The 21,734-nt window shown below is 48.3% G+C and overlaps 1 protein-coding gene across 5 annotated transcripts in view; it reads right to left on the bottom strand.

The window, feature by feature from the left end:
• Window positions 1–3,657: 3,657 nt before the first annotated feature.
• The window catches only part of WASF2 (WASP family member 2), a 64,449-nt gene continuing 46,372 nt past the window's right edge, over window positions 3,658–21,734 (bottom strand). For all 5 annotated transcript variants that reach the window (XM_046660898.1, XM_046660899.1, XM_046660897.1 and 2 more), the window contains 7 exons: window positions 17,770–17,904; window positions 17,110–17,263; window positions 14,652–14,769; window positions 13,493–13,623; window positions 11,227–11,382; window positions 8,957–9,471; window positions 3,658–7,723 (listed from right to left, as the gene is read on the bottom strand). In XM_046660898.1, coding sequence (XP_046516854.1) covers window positions 7,566–7,723; window positions 8,957–9,471; window positions 11,227–11,382; window positions 13,493–13,623; window positions 14,652–14,769; window positions 17,110–17,263; window positions 17,770–17,904 — 1,367 coding nt within the window. In that variant the 3' untranslated portion in view covers window positions 3,658–7,565. The remainder of the gene's footprint in view (window positions 7,724–8,956; window positions 9,472–11,226; window positions 11,383–13,492; window positions 13,624–14,651; window positions 14,770–17,109; window positions 17,264–17,769; window positions 17,905–21,734) is intronic.

Below are 21,734 nucleotides of genomic sequence, written 5' to 3'. Positions count from 1 at the left end.
TATGCCCTTTGGCACACAGTGTACACACAGTTGCTCAGGCTCCCCACTGCTGTCAGTGCTCAGCAATCATGAGTTCACAGGCAGACCCTTGGTTTCTAGCACCACTGAGCTTGCTCAGCCTCCCCTCCCTATCTCCCCCCTCCAGCCTCATGACAGGCAGCTCGTGATCCTGCCAACCCCAATGCCTGCCTTGGGCTTCCCTCCCCCCAGGGGTCCCCAGATCCCTGATTAACCCTCTCGCTAATTGGCCACCAGCCCCTTGACTTTGCTGCAGGCCTTCTCGGGAGCTGGGAGCGAGAGGCTGCAAATTGGCCAAGCAGGATGGGTCTGGGGAATAGAATGTGGGGGCAGGGTGGGGGTGCTGTGAGCCCAGCCAGTGCCTGACTGGAGCCAGTCAGGGCACCCCCTCTACCAGGGCTGGGGGGAACATTGGCATCGTATTCTCTCGGGAGGGCACTCGTACGACTCAGGTATACACAGTCCCACAAAGCCTTTCCTGCATGCACATTTACACACACTCACCAGTCGTGTACATGGACATGTTCCACCCCACTTCTTCACACAAATGCGTGTGAACATTTGCACGTACCCAGTACGCATGCAAGCAAAATCTTAACATGTCCATAAATTCACCTGCCGGCTGTGCAGAGACCATTTCGATACGTCCATCCAAACACACTTCACCTAACACGCGAATGCAGTCACATGTGTACAGGCTTGCAAACACACACACTGACACATTACGTGTGCCTTGAATGTATGCCTAAGTACACTTGTAGGCATGCATGAACACACATCCACATGTGAGGGCACACCTGTGCAGTTCAGGCATGCACACACACACCACTCACATATGTGTACCTACCTTGATGAACAAGCTCCCTAGTGGCCGAAGAATAGGGAGAACCCCTCTCAGACCGCCTCTGGCTTTGCAGAGGAAGAGGAAGCTTGAGGTTCATGCAGTCTACTGGTGTGGGGTTGGGGAGACGGTGGAACCCATCCAGGTTCCAGCCTCCATGCTAATGCCTAAGCCTGGGACCTCCTCTGGGTTCCCCTCAGCCTTCAGGGCTCCCAGACAGAAGGGCAGAGCTTCTGGCATTAGCCTCTGCAGCTCCTTTCTCCTAGGCTCTTGGCCCAGGCCCACAGCAGGTTCTACTCTTGTGTAGACAGCCTGGGGCATTGGAAGGAAGAGGTTTCTATTTCCACGTCAGCTGCCAACTTGCTGTGTGACTTTGGGCAAGTTGCTGTGCCTCTCTACGCCTCATTTCCTTAACTGTAAAATGGGAATAAAAAGCTTTGTGTTGGTAACCCTCACAGGACTGGCCTGAGGAGTCCCTGGGGTCATGTTCATGGATGAGCTTTACCCAGGCACACAAATCTGGGAGAGGTTGTCAGTTTCCAAGATGGTGAGATGCCAGAGGGGATGAACCACATACATCATCATGGTCAACTGAAGAGGTGAGGACGCTGAAGCCCAGAGCGGGAGCAGCAAGGTGGAAGCTAGCAGACCTGACCTCTGACTTCTCACCTAGGTAGCCTACTCCTCTTTAACTACATACGCAGAATGTAAGCAGGTGTGTGCACAGTTCCCAAGGTAAGGGTAGGGGTGGCTGCCTGCTAAGGTGCCAGGGAGTCTATGCAGGACTCCTGCCACCACAGTACTGACAATTCCACCATGAGAGATTCCTTTGGGTGTGAAAGGCTTTTTCTTCGTCCCCCAGATTCAGAGCCCACTCCAGGCACCCTTGCCTCCTGGGGCAGAGGAGCACTACCTGAAACTGCTCCCAGCCTCATGATCCAGGAGGGAACTAGCTGACAACCATCCCAGAGCTGAACTTCACAGGAAACGGTGCCAGGTTGCCCTGGCCACTGGGCTGCCAGGAGAGGGCAGTGAGAAACTGGTGGAGGCAGTGCAAAGGGAGGGGTGGCTCCTGAGGACTTTTGTGTGAGGTTTGCCTGCAATTATGTGTGTTCCTCTAACTGTGTGCTGATCTGTGTCCTTGTTGGCAGAAGGGCAGGGCTCCGTGTGCAGTGTGTGCACGTACCCCTGGGCCTGGATCCTCAGGTGTGTCTGCTCACATATCTCTTTGAGTGTATACATGTCTGAGCACGCATAAACGTGTGCATCGGAACCGAAGTGTGCGCGTGTACTGAGCAGGGTGTGTCTGTGGGAAGCCCCAGCCCATACCTAGGGAACCCACTTTGTTCCCAGGCGGCGGAGGATGCAGGGTACCTCCAACTGTAAAGGTCTGGGACAGCTGGGCCCTCAGTCCACCTCACTAGATTTCAAAGCGAGAGCAAAAAGAACTGGCACCAGGGGGTGGGGTGACCAGAAGAGAAAACCTTTAACATGCCCCAGGACACTAAAGACCGTGATTCCTTAGGAGAAACACTGAAGGCTGCTGAAGTTGCATGTGGACAACACGAGCTCTGGCTGGAGAGAGCCCCATGTTCCAGCCGCGGCTCTGCTCCTGGCCAGCGACATATCTCAGGCAACTCCACCTCTCGGAACCTGTTTTCCTCCTGTGTAGAATGGGGAACCTTTGCCTCTTAAGGTTGAAATAAAGTGTGTGCAGTCCTGGGCAGGTAGCAGGCACTCAGTAAACGCTCATTCTTCTCAGGATTAGCCAAAGTGAAGCACAGGGTTGCAGCTCCCAAGCAGAGGAGCCGGAATGTAAGCCTGGGCCTCCTGCTTCCCAGAACCACATTCCTTCCCTCCAATCCCCCAGCAAGGGCGGCTCCCGACACCACCATTTTGCCTTCTCCCAGGGCGGGCGTCTGGCTGTCAGTCACCCGCCTCAGGAAGCCAAGTGCTGACTAAACACAGGCCTCAGCAGGAGGGTGGAGCGAGGGGCTCCGTTGGGGCGAGCAGGCTCCGCGCCCCCTCCCCTGTACCCCCACCTCTGGCGATGAGCTCAGAGCGGCTGGCGCAGCAGTTGCTGACAATTCAAAACTTCTGCCCCCTCTCCTGGGACGCCAGTGGGTGACACTCTCTCTGAACAGCAAGCGTGACCAACGGAGTCACCAACCTTGCTCCCGCCCCTCCCGGGGCCACCCCACTGCGTCTGCTGGGTCCGGAACTGGGTGTCTGCTCATAAATTACCCCTAGGGACAGTTACCCGCAGCAGCTGTGCTCAGAACAACCGTTGCTTCCTGGGTAGGTCATTTTTTTGGGTCAGAATATAAACCCAGCCCCCTTGCCTTCCCAGGCAGGAGAGGGGACATGCAGCAGCCTAAACCTTTTATCGGATTCCATTGTAAATCGTTCTATTTAAGGTAAGTTGCTTGGGTCTGAGAGGCAGACAAGATGCCGGCCAGATGTTGGGAGGCAGCATCAGCATTCAGCTCGTGCTCCTCTCCTGCCTGATGCAAGGAGTTGCCAGCAGCTTGTCTCCCTCGGCCCCAGCCAGCTGAAGAGGGCCTGGGGATCTGGGCTTCTAGGTTGCCCAATATGGATCTCTTCCTAAACCAAAATGGTTTCAGGCCTTCACCCTCACCTCCCAAACAGGGTGCACCATCCAGACCCAGAGGCCTCCAGCCCTGTGAGCCCACCCACACTGGACCTCCCTCCGGAGCACTGGCCACCACGTGTGGCTATCAATGTCGCCCTCTTCTAACCGATTCTCCCATTAAAAACACACAGAGACACATCAGAGGTGGCTGGGCGGCTACAAAGACTTTATCAAATTATTTTAAATGTTGGCATTTGCGTATTTGCATGTACACATAAAATAGTTACACGGAATCTTCAGGTCACTGGGGTGCTTACGTGGGTACACACATGAGCCTGGCAGGGAAGCAAATGAGACCAGGCTTGGAGCCACAGGGCTTTAAAAAAAAACTGGACATCCTTCTAAGGACCTGAAGAGGAGTAGGGTAAAGAGGAAAGGGTCACTTTAGGGGTTTGGCTTAACCCCACTGCTCAAATTTCCTACTAGAGGTCCTTTCCTATTCTCAGAGGAAAGGGGCCCATTTTCAGACTGTATTCCCAATGCATATATACCCACTCTCTAAAATCTTGATGTGGCAAACACACCCAAGAATCCACTGGAATAGGTCCTTATAAATATATTTATATCAGAGAAAACAAGGCACTTTGGGAACATTACAGCTCGCTCTCCTACATGTACATCATTCTAGACAGAAAGTAAAAATTGGTTAGTTTCTCAAGTGAGTTAACTGAGTAAAGGTAATACAATAACGAAATTGTTCCCTAGCCCTCACTGAGGCACAGAATGAGGCACATCTCTGGGCGGCACCTGGTCCCAGGTCAGCTGGACCCCAGCAGAACTCAAAGCCAGATGCCCCCAGGAAACCTGCCATCTCTCCTGAGCAAAAGCCCCTGGCCTTGGGGTATTGACCCCTCCCCAGGCCCTGAGATCAGGTGAGGGGGCTGTGGTGGAAGGCAGGCTGAGAGCAGAGCTGGGACACGGTGGGAATGCTTAAGCAGGGTCACCAAAGCCACAGAGACCTCAATCTGTCCAAGCTGGCGCTGCAGAGCCGGAGGATCGGCGCCATGGGAAGAGGTTTCACATTAGCCCTGACAACGCCGCCTCGGCTCTGCGGTGACATTGGCCAGGGTCGTTTCTGAGGGCGCTTGAGCTTCCGCTGGAGGCGAGCTGGAGCTTGGGCCAGCTGCTCTGAACCTCCAAGGGATCGCTGAGCCTGCCCCCTCCTCGCGGCTGCTCCTTTGGAATGTAGTCATCTCACAACCACGGCAAAGCCACAGTCACTTCTGACACTGCCGACTGGAAGCTGGGCCCCTGGGCCACAGGAATGGGGGCAGGGCCCCAGGGTTAGGCAGACCAGGGAAGGGAGGTGGCTCCTTGGCTTCAGCGCTTAAGAGTCCTTATGGGTCATAGTTCCATACTCTTACCAGCCTCGGCTCAGTTTAAATAATCACTAAACTCTGCATTCTACAATTACACGATTTCAAAGACACACAATTACCTGCATAGGGTCCTTTATCATCTTAAAGGGCTCTGGATTTAAAGAAGCATTTTTTTTTTGGTGCACATATGCATAAGTAGAGCCCAGAGGGCCCCTTGGCTGACTGGGTCCCCAGCCCCCCAAGCTGAGAAGGCTTCGCAAGGCCGGCTGCTACAAAGCGCCGAGCTTGGCTGCATAGATTTTAATGAGAGCGTCAGGCAGAGCTGTGCTGTTGCTCTCCGGGACTTGCAGATCATTACCAAACCAGCTGTAGGATGAGAACACAGCACATCGAAACCCTAGGAGGTCACTGAGCTAATGATCTAATCCTACCTTCCGCAGGCAGCGCCCCTCCCCACCTCCGCCTGCCCCCAGCCCTTTCCACAGCGACTCTGTCCATTCCAGAAGGCAGGCCAACACCGCCCCCTTCAAGGTCAGAGCAGAATGATAGCGAGTGGTGCTGGCTCCCCCTTTTCCGGAAAGGAGGGGGATAGGGGTAATTTAGTAGAAGCCATTAGGCCCAAACCCTGGCCAGGCCCCAGGACTCCTATTTGGGAGAACCACTGCCCTCCGCCTCTCACCAACCATTGCTGGGCTGCTGCCGGGGGCACCTTCAACAGCCTTTTTAGGGTTCTGAAGAAAGCACCTTCAGCTTCCAAAGTGCAAGGTGGGAAGCAAGGTGGGGACATACACAGCCTGGCATGCTCAGCACTGGAGCCTGGTGCTAGCCCTGTGCCAGAGACACCTGATCTGGGGACAGGGAGGATGACACACTCCGGAGAAGCCCCAGCAGGAGGGTGTGCTGGCCCCAACAGGCTCAGTCCCACGACCCCGAGTTCAAGGAAATATGGTAGAGGGGGAGCATTCAGCCAGGGCACAGAGGCAGTACCCATGATTACATACTCTCCTCAAGCCAGAGGGGTTTACGAGGGCTTTGGCAATTACTACAACCATTTGCTGTGCTGCGTAGAGACAGATCCCGTTTCCCTTTGTTTCAGGGCTTGGAAAGCCGCAGAAGCCAGGAGAAGCCGGTTTCAGTATAAGAGGCTACACAATAGTTAGGGCAGAAGAGAAGAAGCCTCACTGTTGGCCAAAGCTGACCAGTTTTTTCTGAATAATAGCACCTGTGTATTAGCTCTGGGAAAAAGGGGGAGGAAGGGAGGCAGCAGCTCTGTGTGCAGTGAGGAGGGGAGCTGGAAACAAGACCCAGAGTCCCCCTGCCTTTCAGCCCTCCTCATGGCTGTCAGGGCCCCCCAGGCAGCTACCTGTGGCGGCTGCCAGCCTGAGGGACTGAAGTTTCTACACTTGGCAGAACCTATGCTTAAATTGGGGAAACAAAACGGGGAGGAGTTGCAGAGGAATTGAAAACAGCACCTGTCAAAGCTGTCCACCCCCTTCCTCCTGTCACTACCTCTGGTCCCCCAGAAGGGCAGCTCCCAAGGCCTGTGGTTGGTTGGTGACAGGCAAGGGGGAGCAAAGAATTATAAGAGAGACTATAAAGGTCTGAGCAGCACTGACAGGCCTGGCACAGGCCCTGAGCCCTCCTCTTGGCCCCCCAACTATGGTGAGGTCTGGTGTAGCAAAGAGCTAAGACTGCTCTGCCAGGCTCCAGCAGGTGCCCACTATTTGGTCCCAGAAAGCACAGGTGACTTGGAATCTGGAACTCTGGGCTCTAGCTTTGTCACCATCCAACTGTATGATCTTGAGCAAGTCACTTCCCATCTCTAGACCTCAGCATGGTTAAGAGGGTGGGACCTAGGAAGTCCACTGTTCTTCCAGTCCTGCAGTTCCAAGTCTCTAAGCTTGGCTCTTGCCAGCCAGCAGAGGCCCAGATCCCCGTGTGGCAAGGCTTGTTTGGTCATGGGTATTAGAGATTAGAACTGGGCTGTGGTGCCTGGAGGTACCTGGTGGCGAGTGAGGGGCACTGAAGGGACACCTGAATACCAGACCCAGGAGAGGAAGCCTGGGAGGGAGGCAACAACCTCACCTTTCAGAGGGGCAGAAGGGTGAGACGTTGCTGGGCAGAGGGGTGAGACATTTGGTTGGGGCTTGCTGGCTCCTGGAATAAAGGCATCCAGACAGAGGGACAGCTTAGCAAAACATAGCCTCCCCCTGCTGACCAGGGCAGAAGGGTGCAGCAGGATGGCTGCTGCGGCATGTGGCCCACTCTGCCCTCTCAGTGCATGGGAAAGGGGCCAACTGGGTCCATGCAGGCTTTAGGACCAGAAGGTGGCTGGCATTATTTGAAGCAGCTGAGGGCAGGGATTTTGGAAGAAGACCACAGTGGAAAACGGCTCCTAGGGGAAGGCACCAACTCCAATTTAAACCCAATCAAATCCAATCAAAGGGATCTGCTTTGGGGTTTTTCCTTCTCTTCAATATGCAAGTCACTTGAAGGGAAGAGGGAACATAGCTACTGAGCCTCAGGAGCCCCACAGGGCCAGACTATGGGGAGACGGGAAATACATGTTGATTTGGAGGAAGCACTTGGATATATCTTTGGTTGCTTCAGGGAAGGCTTTGGCCCCTTGAAATTCTTTTTTTCCTCCCTTTTCCCCCGCCTACGGGACTGTTGGGGTAGGCATCAGAGAAGGCAGGTAGGAAGGAAAGAAAAAGGTGGGCAGAAGGCAGAGGAGTTAATCCGACCAGTCGTCCTCATCAAACTCAGAGGAGTCATCTTCTGAGTCGCTGTACTCAACAGCAATGCGACGTGACAAGATGGTGGCCACATCATTACCCACGACATCCCGCTTCTCTTGTTCCCGCTGCTCCTCAACCCTGCGCAGCTGAAAGCCTGGTGGGAGAGAGAAAAGAGTTAAGAAGGCGAGTCAGAGGGCCGGCTCCGTGGCCGAGTGGTTAAGTTCGTGCGCTCCGCTGTGGCAGCCCAAGGTTCGGATCCTGGGCACAGACATGGCACCGCTCATCAGGCCACGCTGAGGCAGCGTCCCACATCCCACAACTAGAAGGACTGGCAACTAAGATATACAACTGTGTACAGGGGGGGGTTTGGAGAGATAAAGCAGGGGAAAAAAAAAAAAAAAGATTGGCAACAGTTGTTAGCCCAGGTGCCAATCTTTAAAAAAAAAAAAAAGAAGGCGAGTCAGTCTCAGAATCCAACCAGGACTGAGGAAGGAGGATGGCCACTGATGGTGGAGTGTGGGAAAGGACAGTGAGAAAGAAGGATCCTCCGAGAAAGCAAAGAGGGAAAGGGGGAAGCAGGAAAAGAAGTAAAGGCGAGAGTGGCCCCAGTGCTCCAGGCGTGTCTGAAAGGAAACTGCCATTCTTCCCGGTCTCCTTGCTCTCAGGCTGTGAGGAGGGTACTTTGCACAAGGCTCTGAGTGGTGAGTGGCCACCATACCCCATCCAGCGGGCACTCAGTGTGCCCAATTCATCGATTGCCACAGAAAATCACAGAGCTCAGCTGCCCTACCTGGCGTCCTCTAGACCATCCTTCAGCTTCCTGAGGGCCACAAGTAGAAGAAACCACTGTAACCCCTTGGGATCAGACCTGGCCTCTGACAGAAAGAGAATAAATGCTCCACGGGGGTGAGACGATGATGAGGGAGAGGAGGAAGGGGGGGAGAAAGGAAGGGAAGGAGACAAAAGAGGGAAGCAGACAGGAGAAAAAGGAAGAAAGAAGAGAGTGAGAAAGGGGGAGAGAGTAGGGAGGAGGATATAAAAGGCAAAAAAGAGGAAGACAGTGGCTGAGCCCAGGTGAAGCAGTGCCTTCTAGGACAGTGATTCTTGTTTTTCTCTGGGGCACAAAATGGATGCAAACGCAAAGCATCAATTTTCAAGGAGTTCAAAGATCCCAGGTTAAAAATCCTTTACTTTAAAATAAGGTGGAAAGAAACCTAAATCTCCGTATTTTTAGGGTGAAGGCTTTCCTTAGGCTGATCTGAGTCCTGAGGTCTCCATCTCTCCCAACTCTGAAAAGGGCATAGCACCCCTCCCCCACCCTCTGACCAATCATCACAGCTGCGGAAAGACAAGGCTTCATGGTCCCAGACCCACCACTGGGATTTACCTTGACGGATGGCTGAAAGCAAGTCGCTGCGGGCATCACTCACAGGAGGCAAAGAGGACTTGGGCTTGGTGGCATCAGAAAGTGGTGGTGGTGCGGCAGGCTGGCCATCTGCACCACTGAAAGGGAGAGGAGGGGGCCCAGGGGGAGGCGGTGGCGGGGGAGGGGGAGGTGCTCCTCCTGTTGGTTGGGACAAGGGAGGTGGTGGCAGAGTTGGGTAGTCAGCTGCAGGCGGTGGGGGAGGAGGAGGAGGGGCAGCAAAATCAGGGTGAGGTGGGAAAGACGGGGGTGAAGGTGGTGGTGGGGTCCCTGGAGACCCAAATCCTCCAGGCGGTGGCGGGGGTGAAACACCTATCATCGGAGGTGGAGGCGGAGGGGCCGGTGGTGGAGCAAACCCGGGCTTGGGGCCTGGTGGAGAGCCCAGAGGAGGAGCTGGTGGTGGATGGCTTGGGCTGACCACACTAGATCTTTTGGGTCCTGCTAGGCCAGACCCTCTTTGGTTGTTGTCTGCTGGGTAGCTAGAAGGACAAAGAAACAAGACCCACCATCACTCTCAGGATGCAAACATCCTTTTACAGTTAAGCTTATCTATAAGCCTAGATTCATTTTGGTTAACTATGATTTCATTTTGGCTCAAAGAGAAAGAAAAACCTGGAAATGGTCAGAACAGACCAACAATGAAATGGGCAGCCCTGTAAGATAATGAGCTTCCCAGCAGCAGAGAAGTGTACGCAGAAATTGATGAAAACTATCTGAAAGAAGTGGACTTGGGATTCATCTATCAGGTAAGGTCTGGCCAAGATCATGGCTTAGCTTCCCTTTATACCTTTCAGCTTTCCAAAGGAAGGCACCATCCTGAACCCTCCTCTAAGAGGATCGGTCAGTTTAATCCCAAAGCCAGGACCAGGAAGCATGTAAGAACGAACTGGAATAAAAATTCAAACACTATCCACCCACTGGACTCTGTTCCTCTGGCTATTAACATTCACCGGATCTTGTGAGGGCAGGAAGCTCAAGTCAAGCTGACCACACCTGAGTCGGGTACAGATTTAGGTGAATGCATCTTCAGTGTTCATATGGAAAAACTTGAGAAAGAATGAGGGTCTGAGAGTCAGCAGAGATGGGAAATGAACGTGCCACCAGACTTGAGCCGGGTGGAGAGAGGATTAAAGCACGCCTCTCCTGGGTCAGGTACCCTTGGCTATGGCTGCAAGGTCTCAGGCCATGTGTGAGGCTGAAGGGCTTCTTTTTCCACCTTTGTATCTGCCCTGCACTAACAGCTAGTCCTCAGAAAAGCATCCATCTTGGAATTTTCCACAGACCTTCAAGCCTTAGCTGCATCTGGCAGGGCAACCAGCAGGAAGTGTTTTGGGAGGCAGAAGGAGATTTGGGATTAGTGGTTTCAAGAGCCAAGAAGAATGGGATGGGGAGGTGGGGGCCACGGCACTGCTTTAGGTCTCCCTCTGAGGGTCCTCAACATAGCCAATCTCTGACTCAATGGTGTCCAAGGAGAAAAGTGTGCCCTTCAAAGCTCTCATTTGTCAAGTATCAGAAAGAGAAAAGGAACTGTGAGGAAACACTAAACTCCAACACTCTTCATACCCCTTTTAGCCACTACTTACTAACTCTTCCCCTGTATACCTTTGCCAGGGACACTGACAAATATCAAAATGGACAGATTCTAAGTTTCATCTCCCCTTTCCCTTTGTTTCATTCTTTCTGGAGATTCTCTCCAGCAGTGAAATGAACTAGAAGCAATAGGAGAAAAAGGTGACTGTCTGCTAGCTTCATAGATAAATGGGCAAGGTATCTGGCTAAATATTTTATGGAGAGCAGATTATAGCACTCCATTTCATGCTGAGTTAAAGCTACATAAAACAAGAGATAAGTTGGTGACTTCTATCTGTTCAGGTATAGCTAGCAGTTAAGAACACAGGCTCTGGACTTGGACTGACCTGCTTTCTAATCATGGTTCTGCCTCTTACTGGCTGTGTGACCTTAGGTAAGATCATTGACCTCTCTGTGCCTCGCTGTTTACTCATCTGTAAAAAGGGTACCTATCTCAAGAGGACCCTTAGTGGGTTTAGGTTACACATACAGTGTTTGGCATAACGCCTGTTACCTTACAATCACGTGAAAAATGTTAATTACTTCTATTATCTAGACAGATTTGCCTGAAATTATTTTAGTGGTCCTGGACTGAATTTGGAACTCTTATTTTGTTCTTGAGTGTTTAACCACCCAGAGTAGATAGAAGAGGTACCAGCATTTACCTGAATTCTGCTGGTGGGGGAGGCAAGTTGTCCTCAGAGAAGGAAGGAGAAGGTGGAGAAATGGAGTCTGACTGTGGCGGTGGTGGGTAGCTGCTTATGTCCACATTTTCAACAGAGCCAATGCTGCCATTCTGGTACACCAAGGTGGGTGGATACCTGACAATGAACCCAATGTCAAAACTGTCATTTAAAGAGTCTGAGAGGTACTCTCTTGTTTTCTTAAAAGATCCCACAAAAATGCATTAGATACAAAAGCTATTAGGCAGAAATAAAATAAGTATATTCCCCATATACTTTCTGTTATACTGAAATTTTACTTTAGGACTAAATATTCTATTGTTAAATATTTCCCAGATATTTCTGTCGGATTGTTTACAGGAATGAGATTCAACCCTGATTATCAAAACCATGCTGTTCCTTTTCCAGTGTTGGCCTTGTCAAACTCAGCAGTTCTTTTAAACTCTTTCCCAAATGTTAGGAGCAGCCTATACCCAAATCCCAAAGTCTGTCTCGTGGCAAAGGGCAAAGCCAAGCCCCAAGGCTAGCGAGCTGCAGACACGTGACTGGCACGCAGCCTGGTTCCGAGGTCGGCAAGCCTCTAGAGTGCTCAAAGGCCAAGGAGGCATCTGACTGCAAAACTAAGCTGAGGACAAACACAAGTTGCTGTGTGGCAGTCAGGCGTGGTCTCTCTGCCAGGTCTCTTATCAAACGAAATCAGCTGCTGATTAAAGTAGGGTGCTAGGGCTCACCTCATGAAAACCTGTCCCTCAGAGCACTGGGCACTGGCTGAATTCGCTCTGGGTGAACAATGACAAAGATCCAAACAAGCACAAATGCACCAAGCAGCAGCTAGAGAAACACGCCCTGTTCTGCTCCACCTCCCCCTTCTTCCCACTAAGGTTGGGTTCTAAAGAGATCATCTGAACAGTCCCCAAGGAGAAGAGAATCGGAGGGAACTAACTGAATCCAGTGATGCTCTGATGTGGAAAATCCCCAAGGCCCGGAGCCCGGTAGGCTTTGTACATCTCTTTATAGGCTCACCAACAAGTATGTCCAGGTAGACCAGCCATGCAGCCCCATCCCAAACCTCTGGGACAACAGGAAAATGGAAGGCAAAGTCCTCATTTCCACCACCCCCATTCCACAAACACATAACAGTTGGGATTCTGAACACACAAGCTTCTGGCCTTAAGAGTCACTGAACCTATGACAAGGGCCTGCCTGAACAGGATGGGTCCATGGAACAAAATGGCCCCTTTTACTGGGAAGTGAAGGTAATGGAGGTACCCCCAGGGCCACTTCCCCTGTAGAGAGAAAGGTTCATTTTTCCTCTCACCATTGTCATCACTCTTTAAAACAAATCTCTTAATCCAGGAAGAACAAGTGTCAGAAGTGTCAAGATTTTAAAAAGTCAAGATTTCCATGGTAGAGTTATTCCTAAAAGCAAGAACAACTCAACTCTTTCCTTTTATCATTCCTAGACACCCGGCAAGGGCGGGCACGGTTCTCTGACAGCCAGAATGCAGTGTAGTTAGGGGGAAAACCAGGGTAACATTCATGCCAAGCAGTCGTGGTGACTTGGATTTGAATGTCACACAGGTCAGACACCAGGATAAGCATCAAAGCAAGCTTTAAAACCATTTTTTTCCTTTTAAAGCACCAGTGTGATCCGGTATTGGGAAATGGGGCCAGACCGACATCTACTATTTCTTCCCTGAGATATACAGCCTCAATACTGGCCGAGTGACCTTTCCCACACTGCCTCTGAGGTCTGCTTTCAGTCCCCTGGCCAGCCTCTCTCCCGAGACTGACAAAGACTGACTGAAAAGTTGCTTTGGAGATGTGCACAAATTCTCTGCCTGGCCCTCCCCACTCTCGTGAAATGCCCAGCTCTTAGGCACGACCTTCAAATCAATGCCCCGGAGGCAAAGGCTCCCAAGACCAGTTTTCTTTCCTTTCCAGTCTTTGCTTTGAGGCCCTTAGATATACCACTGTCTGGCAGAGTAAAAGCACTAGAAGCCATGAGCTTTCTTTTCCAGAACACTCTGGTCACCTCACTTAAACTGCTGAGTTTCTTGATTAATTTAGCAAATTTTAATCACCAGATGGATGCACTTTAAAGCAGCTGATTAATAATGGTATTGATCTAAGCCACACAGCCAGACTCCAGGGGGTGTGAAAGGTGTCACACCAGAGGTGTCAAACTGTGCCCTCAGGTCCCTGGCCCTTCGAGGAATGTTAACAATAGTACAAAAGCATCACCTACCCAGAAGGCCCCAGCTTTTCTTTGGATTCCACAAATTCTTGTCCCATCTTCATTTTCTCCCACTCTTCCTTACGCGTCTTGATTTTACGTGGGTTTACATTCCCTCGATTTGGATTATCTTTCTTTTCTTTCTATAATGAAGAGAAACAGAAAAGTCTTTGTAAAACATTTTCCAAAGTTCTTCATTAAAATTCCATCCACCTTCATGAACACACACGCAAGAGATGACTTGCCTAGATGATATACAGTAACTACAGAATTTAGAGAATTACTGAGTTTGGAGTGACCTAGAGATCATCTAACCCAAATCATCTTCCAGACTCAAACACATTCACTCAGTCCCACACTCAAATACCTCTAGCGATGGGAAACCGACCAGCTTTCTGAGTAACTCATTCATGTTTTTGAGCAGCTCTAATTGTTAGGAAGTTAGTAAAGAGCTATTTGTTATTTGCTCTGCTACAGAGGTCAGTCGAGAGAGATGAGAAGTAATGACATCTGTAGATATCTGGGACAGATATTTTAACTATTTCTGTTAAAAAAACAAAACTTAACAACCATAGAAGAATTCTTCAGCCTGTGTGGCTGCACTAGCCCCCTCTTGGGCCTCCCAGCAGCCATGCTAATGGGATTGTGAGGTTGCAACTGATAGGTCATATGCTTATACACATCACTGGGAGTCTAAAGGGAGAGGAGCATCTCACAAAACTAGGCCGATGCCCACACCCCTGCCCCACCCAACCAGTAGTGAAGGTGTTAAACTGCTCCTATTACAAATCAAACACTGCAGAGTCTTGTGCTGATGTCTGAGAAATGAGCTGCAAAACTGGCAGGGAAGGGACTAGCCTTGCTTGAGTGTCCAGCAGAGTCAGGTGCAAATTGCATGAGAAATAAATGGTGAATAGAAAGCCAATTTCTAAAACTCAGCCTGAATATACTCAATTGTTAATAGCGCTGGGGGGAACAAACACATTTTTGGTGTGATTTATACTTTCATCTTGGTTGTGCTTGGAGTGGACACATTTTTTTAAGAGTTTCACCTGGCATCCAAGCAAGCAGCCACTCAGAATGATTACTTCACATAAGACTGGCTTCCTTTTTATCCCCCCTCAACAATCGTGCCTACTGATGTGTAGAACAGAGGCCCGGTTCCCCTCACCCTATGCTTTCTCTTCTCTTTCATGATATCCTTGGTGTCCTGCAGCATCTTCTCCTTCCAAAGATCAAAGAAGTACGAAGGGTCTGTGTAGAATTTGAGTGCCTCTTTCCCATCGTCCCTGGGATAGAAATGAAGACAAGTAGCTGTCAGTAGACAGATGAGCTCCCAACCAAATCCAATATTCCAAACACCTACCAGTTGCAGTTTTTACACTGAGGAATCAAGAAGTCATTCAAATCGATTGCATATTTCCTCTCCCATACCACCGTTCCAATGCCCCTGAATAGCACTTCTTTACTTATCTGGCTTTTCAAGAACCTTAACCTTTCTTTCAAGTCTTTTCATAATTTTTTTTTAAAGATTTTATTTTTCCTTTTTCTCCCAAAGCCCCCCGGTACATAGTTATGTATTTTTAGTTGTGGGTCCTTCTAGTTGTGGCATATGGGATGCCGCCTCAGCATGGCTTGAAGAGCGATGCCATGTCCGCGCCCAGGATTTGAACTGGCGAAACCCTGGGCCGCCGAAGCAGAACGCACGAACTTAATTCTTGATAGAGGAATTTGCACGGTCAGGGCAAGAATGGGCTATAGCAACAGGGATCCTGATTATTTCTAATGATCTCCATGGCCACAGATATCTCCCTGAGGATATCCTGATATCCTGGCACATTAGAGGGAATTTTTGCCACTGGTTCTCCTTCCTCCCACCAATTTCCCAGGACTCTCTAGGAAGCATCAGTGGCTTCCCACCCAACTATAACCTGTACACACACGTGCAAGTTCCCATGTGTCCATACGTATACACATATATACATGAATATGTACAGGTGTGCAGCTGTTACTCTGTAAATAGCTAACCCCAGCACTGTACTTTCTTGCTCTCTTCTAGAACAGCTCAGCACCCGCCCCCTCCCCAAAACCACAAGGGGGCCCCACTGAGAACACATGGCCAGCTGTTTTATGACCACAGGGTTTAATTACCATCTCTCAGTGGCTGTGACAGAGGTACAGAGTGAACTACTGATTGTCAATGTAAGGGTTATCTGCCAGACTCGATGATCTTGGTAGGAATCCTACACTTTGGCATGGCTAAGTCTCGTTCACTTTCCAGAAAGCATGTGCTTAGGAGTGGACATTTATTTAACACTATCCTGAACTGAAAAGAATTGGAAGGGCAATTCTATTCCCTGGTCTCCAATCCTATCACAACACACAGAAAGCATTTCCAAATCAAATACTAAAGATTTTTACACTAAATCTTGTTCTGAGTTAGCTATACCACCACTTATTTCTGTTAGGCCAAATCCAGATAATTGAGAGGAGAATGTTAAAAAATGGAAAATACCAGTAACTGAAAAATAAACTTGTCTTAAATATCATTTGTTTATCCTAGCCTAACACATAAACCCTATATCATACTCCCTTCAATATTATCAGGTGTGTACTTCCTTTCTGCCCACATCCAACTAGACTAAACAACGGAGGCTACAGAGTCAAATCTCTGTCCTGCGATGCTAGCCAACTAGCCCCTTTGAAAGCCAAGGGGCAAACATAATTTCACACAGTAATAATGTAGGATAGAGGCCATGTACCTTCTCTATATCTATGTGAGAAGCTACCACGCTCCAGGCTCCCTAGATCAGGTGGGTGTCCTTGAATTTCACACACACACATTCCACTTTGCAGTATGCCCATGTCTCACAGAATTCATCTGCCTCCAGCTATCTGTAATTACTTTTCACCTGTTCCATAGATATTTATGGATGGAGCAAGATAAATATTCACTTTCTGCCCCTGCTCAGTGGTTTTTTGCAGGATGATAACACTACCAGACCACTAGAGGGGAGGGGCTTTAAGTTGTCTATACGGCTACTTTCTTTTTCAAGTCCAGCTGCAGCAGTGTAGGTCTGTTCAGAGGGGAATGTTGAAAGGATGTTCAAAACACAGTGAATGACACTCATTTGGAAGAAAGCCAATTACTCCTTAAGCTTTGGAAGGACCCTCAGGGCCCAGAGCAGCCAGTCCTCAAGGCTGGCCCCACTAACACGCCCAAACATCTGGTAATCTAGTGGTTTCCCAGTAAATGGGAGCCTTGCTAGAATGCTGCCCCTGGGATGCATGCTATAGGGCTGCCTTGTAACAAAGTCCTTTTGGTTCTCTAACTAAGTTCCTTGGATGGAATCCAAGATGGACCCGGCTTGTCCCAAATTAAACTCTGCAGCATGCAATACTATAGCAAACTTTCAATATATATTACACTCACTATGAATTTCAAAAACCAAACAATAATAAGTAACAACTGCTTATATGGTAAACATTAGCTTCTGCTGCCACAAGCAACTCTCGGGTAGGTAGTAAGCTTTTTGATACAATCCTCTGATGTAAACAACATCTTTAAATAAAAAGACAATCTAGTGCTGTTAACTACAGGCTGAAAAGCGGGGAGCTAGCCAGGTTACCTGTAAGGGGTAAGATTGTTGAGAGGTGGAGGAGTATCACAGGTGTTGTATGTTTCCAAGACAGGTACGGGGAGAGAGTTTCTGTCAAAAAGCTTCTGGTCTTGAATGGTAGAGCTTCTGAAGGCCTTTCGGGTGTTGATTCCTTGTAGTGACACTGAGAGAAGATGGAAGGCATTAGAAAATGGACGACAGGCTATTTGAGCAAACACTGAGTCACACCAGTCAGAGAGGCCTCAGCTGCTGCATTTCTTGGCCGTGGCTGTCTGCAGCCAGGTTTTTTTCCTCCCCCTCTGGGGAAGCCCCACAAGGCTGTCAGCAGCCCAGCCATTTCACGACTGAACAAAATGAGGCAACACAAAGGTTTACTATGTGGCCAGATCTAGCAGGCCTCTCCTTAGGAGGAATGAATCTTCCAAGTACTTTTATGGTAGCAAAATGCGACCGGGGGAGGGGAATCTGAGAGAGAGGGAATTGGGGGAATGGGAGAAAGGGAGTGCAGCAGAGCTAAAAAAATTTCTTTACACCACCCAGTCTTGTGTCATTTCACAGCAGAACTCCATAGGTCTCTGTGATTTCTCCCCTCACATTTTTATAAATCTGGAAAAAAATTCTAAGAAACTGCTCAGCAGAGCCTGCAAATGCTGAGCTCAGCTTCCTTACCTTCTTCTTCCTTGGGATCCAGCTGAGTGACTTTAACTTGTAGGCGGTCAACCCTCTCAGCAAGAGAGCTTACCCGAGAGGCAAAGGTATTTGCCTGAGTAAAGAGCTCTCCAAAAATGTCCTCTGCGTATTTACCTGAAAGAGTGAAGAAACCAAGTCACTAGTGCATAAAACTGATATAAATTGTCAGAAAAACCATACTCCCACATCCCAAACATACAGCCCCACCCTAAGATGGTCTGGGCTATATGCAGATGCTTGCTCGTGGAGACAGAGACATAGCCTGGGCAGTCTGAATATGTTCTCTAACTGACAGAGGCTTCTTAGCAAACTCTGAACAGTCATGAAACTCAAAGCAGGCTGAAGAAGATCGAAAAGTGTAACACAAAAAATTAATCCTGAAGAGGAGACAATATGTCTACATGTCTGCCTAGACCCCTTAGTCCCTTGCTGCTCTGTAAAAGCACCTTGTAAAATGGTTCTGGAAAACAGATTGGGAGTTAGAAGGACCTTCTAGGTGACTACAATTAACATGAAAAATAAGGAACTACATCCTCAGTGGAGCCTCAAAAATACACTGAACCACCATGATGAGTTGTGGTATCTTTGAGGGGCCTTGAACTTATTAGCAACACAGCAGAGACTTATAACTTCTTCTAAGGGGTGAAAAGGTTATTTTATGTTTTATAACCTACAACTTTGAAAGTCTTTGCTCTAGGTTATAATCCTTCAAATCTACATCTCAGGGAACAAGTGAAAAGCTGAAACTTTCAAGCCCTCCCTGAAAAACAACATACCAGTGGTCTCTTCCCACAATGTCTTGTTTTTTAGAAAAAGAAAAGAGTTCTGTACTTTCAACCCTGGAATGCAAGGAGAATTTGCAGCCAAAGAAACATAACAGCAATTTGACACTACCTCCATATTGTCATTCCAAGCCACAAAGCACATTCTTGCTAGGAATGAAAAGTGGTGCATACGAATAAATATACCATCTGAGTTTCTTACTTACAAGGTAAAGGCAGACAGAAGTGACTGTGCCCAACCAAAAGATAGTTTCTCTGAGAACTACTTAAAGTAGGCTCTGATTTTTAGCTTCTAAATTACATTTATGCTTAGTTTACACTTGAGGGGAAAAAATTAGACCAAGAGACCAAAACTGCACCTTCAGAGTAACCTGCAGCTCACCTTCCCAGTGTAACCTGGAGAGCAAGGATAAGACCAAGCAACAGCATATTTTGAATGGCTGGTAAATTTAGTCAATAAGGAGTTTCTAATCAAGGAAGGAGCAAGTCTTTGCATACTGAACGGTTTTGTGATCTAAACAACCATGGGAAGCTCCTGGGCCCAAAGGACTCAAATTGGCTAACGAACTGTATTTCTATTCTGCAGGCTGAGGATCCTATCAGACCCCTGTCCCTAATATGGCTAAATTCCCATAAAAACCATATGGTATCATGCTCGTCCAGGTAGTGGAAAGTTGTGATTGGAAGGCTAAAGCAGAGAAACACCCAACATTATGTGTGGAAAATAAACAAGGCTCAAAAATATCTGTTAACCATCCAGCTGCTGTAGAGGAAAAGAAAACCCCAAATCAACTTACCCTTAGGTCACCAAGCGAGTACCCAGGATTTCCTGCACCTCAGTTAAGGGAACAGTGATAGCGGGAGTAGTGGCTTAGTGTGGCACAGTGGTTTTCAAGATAAAATCTTACAAAGAACCCCAACATATAAAAATGGTAACATTGAGAATGCTACTCGAAGAGAGAGTGAGGTGATGTGAAGGCTTCCCCACTTTCACATCACAACAGGCCCTAGGCATACTTAGAACTACAAGATGACACATGGAAGAAGCAGGGACTTCAAATCAGAAAATCTCAACTTAAGTCTCAGTTCTTTCTATTTATAGCTATGTACTCCTCAGCAAGTCACACACTCTCACAGCCTCAGTTTCCTCATCTATAAAATGGAGATAATTGCATCTTCCTCACCAAGTTGTCATAAGGATTAAGTGAGCTAAAAACCCAAGTCATGGGGCTGGCCCCATGGCCAAGTGGTTAAGTTCGCGCACTCCGCAGCAGGCGGCCCAGTGTTTCGTTAGTTCGAATCCTGGGCGCGGACATGGCACTGCTCATCAGACCACGCTGAGGCAGCGTCCCACATGCCACAACTAGAAGGACCCACAACGAAGAATGCACAACTATGTACCGGGGGGCTTTGGGGAGAAAAAGGGAAAAATAAAATCTTTAAAAAAAAAAACAAAAAAAACCCCAAGTCATTACTATGAAATTCTTATTGTTCAACCACATAAGATGACTTTTAAGAGTGTGAATATGTAAATATCCTAAGTTTTACGCTTACAGGAAATTTAAAACATAATTCTAGTTAGTAATTTGATAGTGCCTATTCAAGCACTAAAAATTACTCCAACTTCTGAATACAGAAGTGTGATGATACTCATGTAGGAGAAGAGCAAAGTGCCTTGTTCAGAGTTAAATCTCTCATTCAGATTATCAAGACAGATCCACTATCGCATCAGTACATTCATAATACGTATCACATTTTGCAAAAATCCCAGAAGCAGTCTTCAATGTTTTTTCCTTAGCAGTAGAACACTTCAAATGAAATCTTATGTGGAAGTGGAACAGGTAAAACTGATTTTTAAAAATGTGAAGCTGCTCTTGTTGAAGTCTGAGTGGAAGTCTTGAAGCCCCCCAATGGCATAGCCCCACATGTACTCACTGTACTCAGTTAGAAAACCCAATATAGATGATTTCTTAATGACCCAAGTGGGGGTTCCATTCTCCTGGGTGGTCAGGACATTGATTCAAAAGTGCTGGCTGGCTGGCTGTGCCTATATTTCCTAAGATATGGCAACCTAATATGTGAAATGCCAATCTCCTTGCACTGATGGAAAATAAGAATTCTGGATATGCCATCACAAGGCAATCCATGGCTGTGGAATTTTCAGTTTTGTGCTTTATCTATCCCATAATCAGACTTTCCCTACTAGACGAAGCACTTCTGGCTGGAGTACAATACATGAGGCCCAGGTCATGAGCTTGAAGCAAATATGAGCCCTCTTCCACACACCCTCTGCTAGGTGAAATCCTAAATCATCTTTCAAGGCCTGGGTTCAAATGTAACCTCTTCTACGAAGCCTTCCTTGACCTTCCCTATCCCCACCTGTGCTTCCACTCGCCAGAGAATGTATTCCTTCCTTCCCTATATTCTCTGTGCGCCAATAGCATAGGATGGTGGAGAGAATACAGGCATGAATCATTCAAAAAACATTTACTGAGCTTCTACTGGGTGTCAGGTACTATACAAGATAGACACTGGGGTTCAGGGACAAAGAACACATGATTTCTACCTTAAAAGAACTTTTAATTTGGTATAAGAGATACAGATATTTTTCAAAATAATGTGGTAGGTAATAATACAGACACGTAATAGGAGCTCAGAGGAGCACTTAGTCCAACGTGGAGGAAGAGATCCCTGAGCTGGGCCTTGACAATCAGCTACAAGGGCTCTCCAGGCAGGGGGAACAGCAAGGGCATCACATGGAGGTATGAGAGAGCATGGCTGTGTCTCAAAAGAACCATGAGTAGTTGATAATTCACTATTTCTTCCTTCCTTTTCCCCCTTTTTTTCCTTTTTCATTTTAAAAGAATCTTTTAAAAAGACAGTAAAATGGGAGAAGACGGATTGCAGAAAATGAGGCTGGAAAGGAAGGCAAGCCTTGAAGAGCCTTGAAGACTCTTGAAGGCCAGGCCAAAGAACTGAGATAATTCCATAGTGAGGAACAGGGGAGACAAATAGTTAATTAACATTTGTAATCTTACTTTAAGAACACTTTTTAAATTACAAAAGTTAACAAAGACTTAACTTTTAAAAATTCAAGTAATTCTGAATTATAAAAGTAAGAAGTGAGGGGCTGGCCCCATGGCCTAGTGGCTCCGCTGCTGG

This window comes from Equus quagga, chromosome 5 (genome assembly GCF_021613505.1).
Source record: "Equus quagga isolate Etosha38 chromosome 5, UCLA_HA_Equagga_1.0, whole genome shotgun sequence".
Classification (NCBI taxonomy): domain Eukaryota; kingdom Metazoa; phylum Chordata; class Mammalia; order Perissodactyla; family Equidae; genus Equus; species Equus quagga.
Note: the sequence above shows the minus strand (reverse complement) of the source record. Positions and strands in the feature narration are given on the sequence as shown.